General features: G+C 37.5%; 2 protein-coding genes across 4 annotated transcripts; one reads left to right on the top strand and one right to left on the bottom strand.

Moving 5' to 3' along the window:
- Nucleotides 1-581: 581 nt before the first annotated feature.
- Nucleotides 582-3818, bottom strand: LOC135615166 (F-box/kelch-repeat protein At1g67480-like). Of its 2 annotated transcripts, XM_065113301.1 has the most exons (3): nucleotides 3777-3818; nucleotides 2147-2900; nucleotides 582-1478 (listed from the first exon to the last, which is right to left on the bottom strand). In XM_065113301.1, the coding sequence occupies exons 2-3, from the start codon at nucleotides 2692-2694 to the stop codon at nucleotides 848-850; spliced, it is 1179 nt and encodes a 392-aa protein (XP_064969373.1). In that variant the 5' UTR covers nucleotides 2695-2900; nucleotides 3777-3818; the 3' UTR covers nucleotides 582-847. The 2 variants fall into 2 exon arrangements, with proteins under 2 accessions (XP_064969373.1, XP_064969374.1); XM_065113302.1 differs by having other exon boundaries at nucleotides 2147-3809.
- A 4147-nt stretch (nucleotides 3819-7965) lies between these two features.
- LOC135615165 (SWI/SNF complex component SNF12 homolog) lies at nucleotides 7966-10094 on the top strand. Of its 2 annotated transcripts, none has more exons than XM_065113299.1 (3): nucleotides 7966-8148; nucleotides 8244-9756; nucleotides 9856-10094. In XM_065113299.1, exons 2-3 carry the CDS (start codon nucleotides 8276-8278, stop codon nucleotides 9926-9928), a joined length of 1554 nt encoding a protein of 517 aa, XP_064969371.1. In that variant the 5' UTR covers nucleotides 7966-8148; nucleotides 8244-8275; the 3' UTR covers nucleotides 9929-10094. The 2 variants fall into 2 exon arrangements, with proteins under 2 accessions (XP_064969371.1, XP_064969372.1); XM_065113300.1 differs by having other exon boundaries at nucleotides 7966-8155.
- The last annotated feature ends 4812 nt before the right edge of the window (nucleotides 10095-14906 follow it).

Genomic DNA, 14906 nt, shown 5'->3' with positions numbered 1-14906 from the left:
ACACAATTAAGCTAACAACAATGATTAGTGACATATCAAAAGAAAGAAATCTAACTGTGATCTCCACCTTTCATAGATAGTCGTAAGATTACACAATTAAGCTAACAACAATGATTAGTGACATATCAAAAGAAAGAAATCTAGCTGTGATCTCCACCTTTCATAGATAGTCGTAAGATTACACAATTAAGCTAACAACAATGATTAGTGACATATCAAAAGAAAGAAATCTAGCTGTGATCTCCACCTTTCATAGATAGTCGTAAGATTACACAATTAAGCTAACAACAATGATTAGTGACATATCAAAAGAAAGAAATCTAGCTGTGATCTCCACCTTTCATAGATAGTCGTAAGATTACACAATTAAGCTAACAACAATGATTAGTGACATATCAAAAGAAAGAAATCTAGCTGTGATCTCCACCTTTCATAGATAGTCGTAAGATTACACAATTAAGCTAACAACAATGATTAGTGACATATCAAAAGAAAGAAATCTAGCTGTGATCTCCACCTTTCATAGATAGTCGTAAGATTACACAATTAAGCTAACAACAATGATTAGTGACATATCAAAAGAAAGAAATCTAGCTGTGATCTCCACCTTTCATAGATAGTCGTAAGATTACACAATTAAGCTAACAACAATGATTAGTGACATATCAAAAGAAAGAAATCTAGCTGTGAATAGCAACAATCAAATCAAGTCAATCTAATGTACTAACTTCCACCGCAAGTCAACAACAAATCACAAGTAAAATGATCGAGAAACTCCTGCAACTTCGTAGACGGATGGGATGGGATGGCATGGTCAATATAATATATAGCTCAACAAAAAACCCTTTTATGCTTCGATCGTGACACTGCACAAGCAAACGCCCCCCCAAGGCTTAAACGAAGAAATCTGCCATTCTGATCCTACTGGAGCATCCGGATCATACGACAGTGTATGATACCCTGGTTCGTTCTTGACAGAGAAAAGCAACAATTTCCCACCAAATATGCCGAAGCAAAACCCGATCGCAGAGCTCCCAGAAACTGGAACCGGGACATCGTGCCATGAATTTTCGACCGGATCAAATATAGACAGCTTCCGCTGATTTCTCCATCCCATACAAAAGAGTTTCTTCCCTAGCATGGCATGGGTAGTGACCATCACGCAGCCAATCTTCATGCCATGCCATGAGTGGCGTTGCGGGCTGTACACATCCACAAACCTGGAATTGCCGATCGTGAAGCTAGAGCGGCCACCCATGACGTAAAGCAAACCATCAAAGCTGCAAGCGAAGCAACCCCACCTCGGGCGGCGAAGGCTTTCGATTAAGGTCCACTGATTTTTGTCTGGGTCGTAAACTTCGACGCTAGATAAGTTTTCGCCATTGGGTCCCAACCCCCCGACAGCGTATATTAGACCATTAACCACATCACAGGCGAAGTCATGGCGAGCGACGCTCATCTTCGCTAGCAAACTCCATCTGCAACAAAAAAGAGCAAAAATTCGATCATGTTTCTCCCATAAAATAAAATATTAATATATTCCCACAACATTCTCATCCTTCTTCTTCGGTACTAAATTTCCTACTCTCGAGGAAGACAATGGTCACGTCCTTTTCGTTCCTTGGTCAAAATCCAATTTTCTATGTACTTTGCAGTGAATTTTCAATAATATCCAAAATGGTTACAGAAAAAAGACAATAATATATATATTGTGGACTTGCAAGTTTCAATTACTACAAGTGAAAGATAGATAGATAGATAGGACAAAACTGCGAACATGCAATTAATAATCAATTGTAGGAAGAAAGGAAATCATCATCATCATCATCATCAGCACAAGTACCAAAAACACAAACTATATTTGAAGTAACAGAATGAAGAGAAGTGAATAAATATAGTAGAGTGAAGAAGACTTGAAACCATATCAATGGATGCACAGATATGCTCCTTGGAACATGAACAATCAGAAATAAACTCTAGTTGTAACTTTGACTGACTACAGAAAATTTAGGGTCCAAAGGAGTTCGATACACAACAGGCAAAAAAAAAAAAACAAAACATTTCATGATTTTGTTCTAATATTAGAGACCAAGATGCGGAGAAAGTATGTAATCTGACAAAAAAAAGTTATGCCGAGTGAGAGTACCTGTTAAGCCGAGAATCATACTGATAAACATCATTTGAGACACATTTGGTTCCAGCATCGACAACATATCCACCCACGATAATGAGCTTCGCATCCAGAACTGCAACGCCAAACCCAGCCTTCGCAGGGCCAGGCATCGGCAGGAGCACCTTGAGTTTCTCTCCTGAGCCTCCCCAGACCTCCCAATGGCTCTCTCTCCCTTGTGCATCCCCGGTTAAGATGAAAAGCCACTCTTCGACCTGCTTGGCATCCTTCCTCACGGTAAGGAACTCCTTGCTTTGGATAAATGACCTCCATGTCTTGCAGACTGCACCCATAACGGGAATGTCACACCGAGGAACAAGTGCAAGGCAGGTCTTTGCCACATCGTCGGGCAACCCAGGGATGATGGGGTGCATTTGCATTTGCATTTGCATTTGCGTGATAAGACCATCTGCAACTTTTTGTAGAGTTGCTATGCTATTTTGCATCGGAATGTTGAGTTGCATCTCTGAATCAACAAATTGTCTTCTGAACCCAAGGAGGCCAGGCACAGCTAAAGTTGGCATTTTGCAATGACCCAAGATAGATAGATAGATAGATAGATAGATAGATATAAGCAGCAAATCTGCCCTTTCAGTTTATTCAACGATAGCCGTCGCCACTCAAGGGAATTGCAAAGGTATGAATAATGGGGAGGATTCAAACAGTGCAAGCGTGAGCTCTTCAATGGTTTCTGGGCTGTTTCAGAGCTCTTCAAACATGGCACCCAAATCTATGTAGATTTAGAATGGAAAGATTAAGGCTCTTAAATAAATCAAGTGCCAGAAAAAAAGATGTTCAAAAAGGACAGATACATAAGAAATATATCTACACACCCTTACCTTAAGAGATCCCCAAACAAATACATATATACATAAAAGGAAGAACGAACATGTACCAAAGGTCATAGAAGTTCAGCAATCTTTAATTCCCAGAAACCTTTATTTTTCGGATGTAAAATTAACTGATCATGGAAAATAGTTACATGCATTCAAAATATTTAAAGAATGAAAACCATATATATATATATATATATATATATATATATATATATATTCCCAATAGCAATATAGACAAAGGCGAGTTTCCACAAGCTTGGAATACAGAAAAGTTGGGCGACGATGAAATTGTACGCAAAAACATACTAAAATCTGGAAGTCAAAATGCCTAAGAATTGAGCATTTCTATTGTCAATGGACTTTGAAGCTCATAAAAAACATAAAGGCTAAAGCTCCAGTTTTGTTTCGTCACGCTTAAACATGATGCATTCCAATAAAGCGGGCCGAATGTTAAATTAAGAGGTAAAGATAGCAAGCAAAACAAGTGAAAGAGAAGTTTACACATCGGAAACATTTCATCAGCAAACGATGATATAGGAACCCTTATTATCGATTCACATCACAGTCATTACACACCCCCTGAATATACGACTGGACGAGACAAAACGTTCGAAATTCTTCCACCGAGTTGACAGACCAATGAAACAAAAAAGAAAAAGAAAAGCTTGGCTACGGCAAAGGAGAGTTTCAGCAAAAATCCAACTTTTAGAGCTCCAACCCATGTCAGAAGAGTTATTCTAACTAAAACCTAAAGAAGGTGGTGAAATTACCCAAATTTCCCAAGAGCTTCCGAGAGACACCAACGCTGCTTTAGGAGTGCGACATGCATCTGCTTGTGCGTGTATATATATCTATGTAAGAGAGAGAGAGAGAGAGAGGATAATGCTGCCAGCCAAGAAGCTCGTCACTGACCATTTCTGGCCCCAAAATAGGCGAAAATTCTTATCACCAACTGAAAATAATTATTACAGGCCAACTATTAATATATTGGTAGAATAAAAAAATTAATGACGGTTAAAGCCAGCCATAATATAGTTCAAAATTAAAATTAAAATAAGACATCTATTTCAAAAAATAATAAAAAAATTTTAAATGAACAGTGCTAACAAATTATAGAAAATTTAATATAATGATAGTTGTACAATAAAAATCAGACTACAGTTGTTATTTTTGAAACAAAGCTTTTTATTTTACTTCGATGCATATATATATATATATATGTATATATATATATATGTATATATATGTATATATATATATGTATGTATGTATGTATGTGTATATATATGTATGTGTGTATATATATATATATACACATACATACATACATATATATATATATATACATATATATACATATATATATATATATATATGTATATGTATATATATATGTAAAGAAATAAGTTGTATTGTTCCAATTCTTTAGGATCGACTATTAAAAACGAGAAAGGAAATGATTATTGATTGATGCACTAGATCACGTTAAATTTGATTAGCTTTGATGGAATAATAAATGAATAAATTAAATAATAAATTTTAAAAATCGATAACAATATTCTATTTATCAACACATTTGTGAGACCGGGAAAGCTGTGATTTCGCTGATGTGGGTGATTGTGATAAGGAATGCTCTCATTAGGTTTCTTAATTAGTGATATATATATATATATATATATATATATATATATATATATATATATATATATATTACGCATATAAAAAAAAAAACTAATCTTGATAAGCACGAACAGTAACGCATCACACATTAAGATCAGCACGAATATGGAAGTAAATAAATGCGCTGACGTGGCTGTGATCAGGATGGTCAGAGATGGAGTGCTCCGTTTCCCCCTTCAAGTAACGAAGATAAGTACGGCCAGGAGGGAAGCTTCATGGATGGATAGGACGACATGGTTATCATTTCCATGTCATCATCCAAAGAGGTGGAAGAATCGAATGTTTTTTTTATCAGACAATATAAGGTCAACCTACTTTCAGTATTAATAAATAGATAATAAATTTTGATTGTACCAGACGATTTTGCATGGTGATTTCTAAATGTTATAGGATTTGGAGAGTCGAGCTTGATTGCAATAGATTATCTTTTAATTTATTCTTTTCATTCAAACCCATTACATGCGATGCATAATTAAGGACTCCCAACTCCTGACCCTCTTGATTGCCAAAACCATGCATCTTAAGACATGATTGTAAGGTTGTTAAAGTAATATATTTTCTTATTTTTTATTTATTAAAAAAACAACAACATTATCCGAGAAATTTTCACGCGATTGCTCCTTTGTGTAGTTTGACAACATATACAATGTAAATAGCAAAGGTAAGCTAATCACGATGGGTTTGTGACACTTGGATGTCTCTCAAGAGCAACACAAATCTGTCTCCTGACACTTAATGATTAACATTCTCACCTATTGTTTTTGGTTTATAATCTGTGCTGAGTCTGTATTCATGTTTCATGTTGTATGCGCAAGCCAACGATTTGCCGATACTTTTTATAATTTTCTCTTATGCAGATATGTGAAAAATAAAAGGACATGGGAATATGTTTCATTTTCAAGCTGTGTAGGCTTACTATATTTAATATGCTTTTACTTTCTTTTTTTTTTTCGATATCTATATTTTTTTATTTTGATCAGATATTTTCAGTGCATATATATTGATTATTTGATTCGGAATCAATTGATGTTCTATTCTATGTTGTCTTAATACGAAATAATGTTGGATAAAAATATTACAAGATTGATTCTTACAAAACTACGTAGAACTATATAGAGTATCCCAACAAAACTCTTCTAAAGTTTAAATCAGTTTTTGATTTGATGTATCTAACTAAATATCAAGTCTATAAGACTAAAATGTATTAGGAAAGAGTTCAATCCAAAAAAATATGCCTGAGGGATCTTTTATGATGAGGTTTAGGATAATTATGCCTAATTTTCTAGTTTTCTTACAAAGTGTTTGAATCTTGAATTTTGATGATGAAACCAATTGATAGTGTTTATGATTTGATCTACGTTTTGAGTGACACGGGAAGCTTCGATCAGGGAAAGACAATTGACGTAGGAAGAATCATGTTGGGCCAGAGAAAAATATGTCAGAAGATTAGATGTCGAGCTGGAGGATCGGTCGACGTATTAGTAGAATTCTTCGTATCATGAATTCGAGCATCTAGCCGAAGGACCAAATATTGCGCAAAGGAGATCGAAATTGCGGAGATCAACATGGCGATTGGGCAAAAGGTCACAAAAGATGACGATACATCGAATGATTGGACGAAACGCCGATGAACCAATGATATGTCAGACAAAGGATTCATCCTTTGTAATCATTTGTCTAAGATCTAAGTAGTTTAGGGGGCTAATTGAGTTAACTTTTAGTGTAACCATGCTAACTCAATTAGGGACCAATTGAGCCTTAATTGGGATTGATTTGGGCTTATTAGGAGGCTCATTCAATGACTCAAAAAATGGGTCAAGTGGTGGAACTATCTGTGAGTTGGAAAACTCAAAAAACTCGGTCTCCGATGTTGTTAAGCAGTGGTACCGCCCATACACAGTCTCCTAGGCGATAGTACCGCTAGACTGGGCGATGGTACCGTCCAGTGTCAGGCTGTAAGCGGTGGTATCGCCCGTACCTAAAAATCTCGGGGATTTAAATTTTGGTTCGAAGTTTTGAAGTCATTTGAGGTCTATAAATATCTCAATTATTTCCTACATAGAGTAGCAAGCAAGGTGATTAAAAACTCTGTGTTTCTAAAGTTGAAAACTCTTGTAAAGCGTAGAGTCGCTCCTTCTAAAGTTTAGAGACTATTCTAAGGAAGAGTGTGAGGGAAGCTTTGTAAAAATGGGTTGTAAATGTTCTCTCTTGAACCTGTCAAAAGGAGAATCGATTTTTAAGAGTAGTTAATCTTCGCTTATTGAAGGAAGATCGTTAGTGGATACCAGTGGCTTTGACGGAAGAGGAATCGGTGGAGTGGATATAGGTCACGATGGCCGAACCACTATAAAATGGTTTATATTTCTATTTTATTGTTTATCTTTATGGCAAACCGCTTTACTTCCTCGTTATTTTTGTTGCACACCCTTCCGTACGCTTTCAAAGTTAATATCTTTCCGAAACGAGTTTATTCAAAACGAAAGATTTTAGAATTGACGTTTTTACAATTGCAGTAATTCAGTCTTCCTCTTAGTGTCGACTCGTTCCTAACATCTATCATTATTAGATGTTATCATATATAATGATGAATTCGAAGAGCGTGACAAAATTATAAATAGGATCATAATATTCAAGGATAATAATTTATTAATGACGTGATAGTGAGGTATGGATGAAGTAGAAATAAAAATATCAACCAATAAGGTGAAATCCAATCTAGCTTTTATTCCAAACTAGCGATAATCAAACTCTCATCCAAAACGAATGTCTTCGAATCAACCATAAGCAAGTCGTCCGACGTTTAAGTGGAACATTGACCCAATCAAACCTCAATCACGACCGACCCAATCAAGCCTCCGGTCACTATAAGTTCGATCATAAATTTAGTATAAAATATTTTTTTAAAAATAAATTATACACATATAAAAGTGATAATTCTATAATAAATTTAGATTAAAATATTTACAATAAAAATAGCTGTGAAGCGTCACTTTTGTCATAGAATTGACAAAACAAAATCAGTACATGATTTATTATAATAAAAGAAAAAAAATAGTGAAGGAAAGTGATGAGAATCCATGTGAGTGACATCATTCAATCTCAATCCAGTTTTTCTCTTATTTAAAATCTGTCCTTATTCTTTCAATCGAATGCTAGCTGATCAAATCTATTTAGATCTGATCACCCCAATCACAATCTGACCCAAATTAGGGGGTTAGGTTCAACCCTGGTCAAAAATCTCAACTCGAGGACTGGATTTGGTTCGAAGCTTCGGCCTTCTGCAAGTTTCATCAAAAAAAAGAAAAAGAACGGAAAGCAACTGCGAAGGGAGGAGCAAGGAGAGCTCGGCTCTCTTCTCTCTTCTCTCTTCCCTCGTCTCTTCCATCTAAGCCCTAATTCCCAATAGCGGTTCTCCCTCCACCAGGAATCCGTCGGAGATCGACGTCCTCTCTCCGCCAAAGAGTGAGATGTTTGTCCCCATTTTGGTGTAATCTCGATGTCTCTCTACTCAGATTCGATTTAAAGGCTCTTATTTTCACGTTCGGATATGTTACTAGGATCTTGAGGCCTGGAATCGGTGTTTCTTTTGATGGCGTCCAACAGCAACAACCAGCCGCGCGCCGTCGGCGGATCGCCGTCTCTCGCCAACTCGGGAATGGGCTTGCCAGCGTCAGCTAACCCGCCGTCCCATCTCCGTCCCCCGCCGGCGCCTGGGCCGTCTCCTTTCCAGGGTCTCTTTCACTCGCAAACGCAATCCCAAGCCCAGCCGCAGGTCCACTCCCCCTTCCAGATCCATATGGGTTCTCAGTCCCATCTCGGCCCCCTTGGGTCGTCATCCCCCTCCTTCTCGACCCCCGGCGCCAAGCGGCCCCCTCAGAAGCCCCCAGCTAGGCCCCCGGTCCCCATCCCTGCTGCCGGCAGCCCAAGCATCAAGACCGCTGATATAACTGCCGCTGCCCGGAGAAAGAAGCGCAAGCTTCCAGAGAAGCAGCTGCCTGACCGAGTTGCAGCCCTCTTGCCCGAGTCCGCCCTCTACACTCAGTTGCTCGAGTTTGAAGCGCGGGTTGATGCGGCCCTCGCAAGGAAGAAGATCGACATACAAGAAGCTCTGAAAAGCCCTCCTTCCATGCAGAGAACCCTTAGGATTTATGTCTTCAATACCTTCGCCAACCAAACACGCACTATTCCTGAGCCCAAGAATGCAGAGCCTCCCTCATGGTCTCTGAAGATTGTTGGGAGGATCTTGGAGGACGGTGTTGACCCCGATCCTGTTGGTGGGCTGCCTAAGCCCAACCCCATATACCCGAAGTTCTCATCATTCTTTAAAAGGGTTACGATCGCGTTGGACCCATCTCTGTACCCAGAGAACCCAACGATCTTGTGGGAGCAAGCACGATTGCCAGCAGCACATGATGGCTTTGAGATCAAGCGGATGGGAGATAAGGAGTTCACTGCTAGTATAAGGCTTGAGATGAATTATAATCCTGAAAAGTTCAGATTATCCCCTCCACTGATAGAGGTGCTTGGAATAGAGGTTGATACACGAGCTAGAATTATAGCTGGGATATGGCAGTATGTGAAGGCAAAGAAATTGCAGAACCCTACTGATCCCTCGTATTTTGCTTGTGATCCACCTTTGAAGAAGGTATTTGGAGAAGACAAGATGAAGTTTGCTATGGTGTCACAGAAGATCTCACCGCATCTATCTCCTCCACAACCCATTCATTTGGAGCATAAGATTAGGCTTTCAGGAAATGGTGCCGTGGGCAATGCTTGCTATGATGTGCTAGTTGATGTTCCATTTCCTCTGCAGAAGGAGATGTCAGTCTTCCTTGCTAACACAGAGAAACACAGAGATATCGAGGCTTGTGAGGAAGTGATATGTGCTTCCATTAAGAAGATTCATGAGCACCGGAGGAGAAGGGCTTTCTTTCTTGGCTTCAGTCAGTCTCCTGTGGAGTTTATAAATGCTTTGATTGCTTCACAGGGTAGGGACTTAAAACTTATAGCGGGTGAAGCAAACCGAAACGCTGAGAGGGAACGCCGTTCTGACTTCTATAACCAACCATGGTATGACTTCTCCTTTGTGTGAACTTATTTTAACTTATCCCAGATCTATCTTCTCATATATTCTGACTTTGTATTATTCTACTGGTGAAAATATAACAGGGTTGAAGATGCTGTCATACGCTATCTCAACCGCAAACCTGTAACCGGTAATGATGCTCCTGGTAGCACATGAATGCAAGACTGACTTATTGCTCTCAATATTTGCCATACATTTCTAGACATGGACAGGGTTGTATTTTGTAGGTTTTCTGTCTGTTGTCTTTTTCAAGTTCCTGGACACGGAAAGGAATTTCTATAATGATCATTTTAGTTTGCTAGCAAAGATTCAATTTAACTAATGCTGAGTTGAATTGTTATGTAGTCTAACACTTCTGTCCTTTTTTATTGTCTTGGAATTCCATACTAAACTAGACAGTTGAGACCACATTAATATGATCTACATGTTTGCTATATATGGCATACAGCCAAGTACTTATTTTTTTCTCATGACCCGAGGCTTTAATAAAATAAAGAAGAGTTGAATACAAAATTTACCATCCTAGTATATCAGTTATGATTTTCCAAGCCAGTGGCTGTCTAATGAGTTGCACCATTGACACTTTGTCATGCAACAGGAACTCAACAACCTAAGTAGCTCTTTGTGTCTCATGACTAATCATTGATATATCTGAGATGAACTTAATGTGCAACATATACTTGCATAGTACTGGAGTAGTAAAAATGACACTAGGTCATTCCATCGTCATTTAGTCATATGATGTACAATTGAATGCATTGTAATTAATCTAATCGAAAATTTATTCTGTTTCTTGGTTAACTATTTTAAATAATTGCATGGTTTTTGTACATGGGATGATGGTATCTAATCTGTCCAAAATTTATTACATGGTCTTTGTACATGAATCATTGGTTGATATCATATCTTATGACAATCATTACACCTTATACTTATCTATTAGTCCTAATCCTCCTCATAGCTTTGATGCTCATAACAGGTTATATTGTTTTTATCTTTTTGTAGAAGCACTGTGTCAGGAATAGTCTCGAATGTATTATGTGCCCCTTTTTCCATTATTGGACCATGGTTGGTTTGAGGTAACAATGGGAAACTTGTAGTGCTGATAACTATAAACTAGGAACTAAAGAATGAACAGTTTATCTTTTGAACAGAAGAGCGAAAGGCTCAAGGGTACTAGGAAACTTGCATCTGTTAACTACTTTGGTATTTGCAGAACCAAAGAAGTTGACATAAGACACTGGTAATTTGATCTAGCTAGGATTATCTTGAGTCATGATGATACAATTAAATTCACCTTTTGTCCTACACTTTGTATTTTGGTTCTAATTTTTTCATGGCAGAATCAAATATACAAGTTTGAGCCTACATCAGATTCAAAATTATTTGCAGTTCTTTGGAGTTAGATCATATAATTTCAGATGGATTGAAGTGTTAGTTGATAAGATCTTATTTGTGTAAGAAATCTTATCTTATATGGAGCCTGTCATTTTGAAAGTGACTTTTTTAACTTAGTATAAGTTAAACAAACCTCATTTGGTTAAAGTTAATTTAATTAATAAAAATGGTTTTCTGAAGATAGATTCAGCTCCCTCTCATTCCAATCCTCTTCCACATTCTTAATACATCTCACTTGTCTCTCTTCTATCCTCATAGCAAAGGGGCACTTTTGCTAAGAAATTAGAATCTTTTCCCACTCCTCTTCCACATTCTTAAAACATCTCACTTATTTCTCTTCTTTCCTCGTAGCAAAGGGGCACTTTTGCTATGAAATTAGAAAAATTTCCCATTTCATAATGCTCCCCATGTTATTAAGTTTAGATAATATATGGTTTAGGCCGAGGTGGCGAAAGGTAATAAAGTCAGAACTTTATACTAATGGTTCTATCTAGAAGTATCTATTCTTACTTTAATCTAATGACAACCGATATCATTCCTATCGGCTTGAATCTAATTTAATTTTAAGATAAACAGATCCTACTATATTTCTGTAGTACGTTGTTTGCTCCCACTTTCGAGGTGGGAAAGTCTTAAATTAATTTAAAAGAGGTTCATAGGGGTTCTGCTATTAAATTGAACTTAAGCATTTCGGGTAAATGGTTTAGGTTCAAAAAGTTAATGAGTCGGTTATCTCATTATACTAGGTCATGATAAAAACCCGACTTAGTATTGGCATAGTGATAAAAATCCGACTGGGTTATCTCATTATACTAGGTCATGATAAGAGGAAGAGAGGCTGGTGAGGGGTAACCTAAATTTTAAAAAAAAGTTTAAAAGTTGTTGGTAAGCTCAATTTAATAGGCTTACCAAGTGGTAAGTGTAAGACGGAGTGTTTTGCATACCAGTTTATGCTCGAACCCCTATATACTGATCTGCATGTAACAGTTCAGACAAAATGTAAACCTTGGTTTCAACAACTAATTGGAACATTTTAGTGAAATGCACAAAACTACATGCTTTATTATTTGTCAACCTTAAAATGATATTCCTGTAAAGTATTCCCCTTTGACCATTTGATACATTCATTACAGGCCTAATAATAAAAAGACTGTTTCTTTTTGTAGTTACAAACTTTTATGTCACTCTTTCCTTTCTTCTGTCTTAGTTCCTCTCCTGTCCCTCTCTTCTCCTCACTTCCATCATCCTCCACTCTGTCGGCTCCTTGTCATCCTCTTCTACCCATTGATCACAAAATTTATCCATTTTTTCCTGACGAGAGGAAATTCTTTTTTCATTCAGCTACGGATAATAGAAGTGTTTTTGTTTATAATAATGTCATGATAGATGGTGTTTATGAAATTTACCTGAGATACCATCGGTGTGCTAATTTGATTCAGTAGTATAGGCAAGGCAAGTCTCTGTGACTTATGTTGAAGGTAGGATGTGGGATTTACGTGTAACTTGACCAGAAGGGTCAAAACAAACAGGGAGTATCATCTGTTTAAGAAATTTTATCTAAAATTTAACTGTAGTGAATGTCTTTTTTGTTTTTGTTTTTGACAATTTGTACTATAAACTTTCAAAGTGATGCACATCAGAATCTGTTGGATGACTTTGTTGAACTTGTTTTGATCTGTGTAAATTCTTGTTTACATGTTTCTCTAATATGCTCTCTGGATTATGAAAGTGAAAAAGTCTCCTTTCACCTTTCTGTGTCTTGTTTAAGTTTCTGTTTTTATGGCATTGTATTGGAGCAAAATTGGTGCTTTGATTTCTCAACATTCTATAACAGAATGCACTTCTCTTTGTAATCTTTGTTTCTTTCTTAGCTTATGTAGATTCTTTTATATTTGGCTTTTGTTCAGGAAAGTTTCAATGAGATGTCATATGCCCTCCCTGTTCACTTTTGATTGCCTTCAGTGTTCCTGATTTGCTGTTAGCATACTCGTTTAAATGCCTTTTTGCTGTCAGAATCTCTTAGCACTTGTTTGCCTGCCCAGCCTTCTTGTTCCTGATGAACATAAACTGATTTCTGAGTTTATATATATATATATATATTTCATTTATATAAACTCAAGATTTCTTATAGGATCACGAAGATAGTTTTCTCCTTCATGCATTATTTTGCTGTCCCCGGTAATAGTTACTTTTCCAAAACATTTCATCTTGCTACCCTGGGATATATAGAAAATGCTGTTCTTAAGATATCTTGTTTACATGTATGATTTTTCCACTAATAAGTGAAAATTATTATGAACGAGTCGGCACTAAGAGGGGAGGGTGAATTAGTGCAACGGAAAAATTATCGGTTTCAAAAATCGTCGTTTTGATTCAATCCGATTCCGACGAAAATCGTTTCGTAAAGATATTAATTTGAAAGCGTATGGGAGCGTAGTGAAAAATTGCTCAAAATAAAATGTAAATCATTTTATAGTGGTTAGTCGTCGTGACCTACATCTATTCTACCGATTCCTTTTTCGTCGAGACCATCGACTTTCACTAACAATATTTGAGCGAAGATCAACTATCATTTTACAATTCGATTATCCTTTTGACAGGTTCAGGAGTGACTTTTACAACCCCCTTCACTCCTCTTTTAAACAAAACTAATACTTAGAGTTTGAGAGGAGTTCACACAAGATTACAACAGCATTTTCTTTTCTTTTTAATCTCAGTTGTGTGTGTGTTAACTAGGGATGAGAGGTGTATTTATAGGTTTCAAGTGGATTAAAATTTGGAACCTAAAAATGTCTCATCCCGGTTTTCCTGGGTCCTAGCGGTATCACCGCCTAATACCCTACCACTAGGCGATACCATTGCCTGATAGTCTCTCGGAGATTGTTTGGACGGTACTACCGCCTAACAAAGTCTCGGAGACTATACCACGATGGTTTCACCTGTTGGGTCACTGTTTGTGTCTTTTCACTTGGCCCAACATAGCTCAAACTTGGGCCCAATTGACCAATAATTGACTTGGCCCAATTTTAATCCAATTATGTGCTAACTACGAATTTTAAGGCACACATTAAGCTAAATAAGTTCGGTAAGTCTAGGTTTCTTCTAGCGAGCTTTTGGCGAACTTCCGGCGAACCTTCGACGATCTCTCGACAATGTTCCAGCGGACTCCCAGCAAGCTCCTGGATTTCACAATGATCTTCTTGGCGAGTTCTGATGAGCTTCTTTGGTAAGCTCTTGGACTTCTCGGTCAATTCCGGTAGAACTTTAGATGAACGTCTGGACTTCTGACGAACTCTCGAACTCCCAACGAAATCTCGTTCTCGACTCCGGAACTTCATTTTGCTTTATGCCTTGATTGATACGTAGTTAATCCTGCACACTTAAAACCTACTTCGATCTAGACAATTATTACAATGTTTGTCTGGCATGTCATTGGTTCATCGATGCTTCGTCCGATTCTTCGGTGCATCGTCCTCTCTTGCGGCCTATTGTCCAATCGACCAGTTGACCTCCGTAACTCTGATTTTCTTAGTACAATTTTCTCTCTTCTTGGCTTGATGCCCGAACCCATGACCTGAAGCCTTTTGCCGATATGTCGATCGATAATTCGGCTCGATGTCCCATCTTCTGACATGTTTCTCTCCGGCCCAATATAATTTTTCTTGGTTTTAATTGTCTCTCTCCCTGATCGAAGCTTCCTGTATCACTCAAAATACAGATCAAATAATAAATACTA

The sequence above is a fragment of the Musa acuminata genome, chromosome BXJ2-6 (genome assembly GCF_036884655.1).
Source record: "Musa acuminata AAA Group cultivar baxijiao chromosome BXJ2-6, Cavendish_Baxijiao_AAA, whole genome shotgun sequence".
Taxonomy (NCBI): Eukaryota; Viridiplantae; Streptophyta; class Magnoliopsida; order Zingiberales; family Musaceae; genus Musa; species Musa acuminata.
Note: the sequence above shows the minus strand (reverse complement) of the source record. Positions and strands in the feature narration are given on the sequence as shown.

What these genes read in the sequence shown, in the direction of transcription:
- LOC135615166 (XM_065113301.1), bottom strand. Translation starts at nt 2,694, where the DNA reads ATGCCAACTTTAGCTGTGCCTGGCCTCCTTGGGTTCAGAAGACAATTT. An exon ending in TATGATTCTCGGCTTAACAG is followed by an intron (nt 1,479 to 2,146) that starts GTACTCTCACTC and finishes TTTTTGTTGCAG; the next exon opens with ATGGAGTTTGCTAGCGAAGA.
- LOC135615165 (XM_065113299.1), top strand. Translation starts at nt 8,276, where the DNA reads ATGGCGTCCAACAGCAACAACCAGCCGCGCGCCGTCGGCGGATCGCCG. An exon ending in GACTTCTATAACCAACCATG is followed by an intron (nt 9,757 to 9,855) that starts GTATGACTTCTC and finishes AAAATATAACAG; the next exon opens with GGTTGAAGATGCTGTCATAC.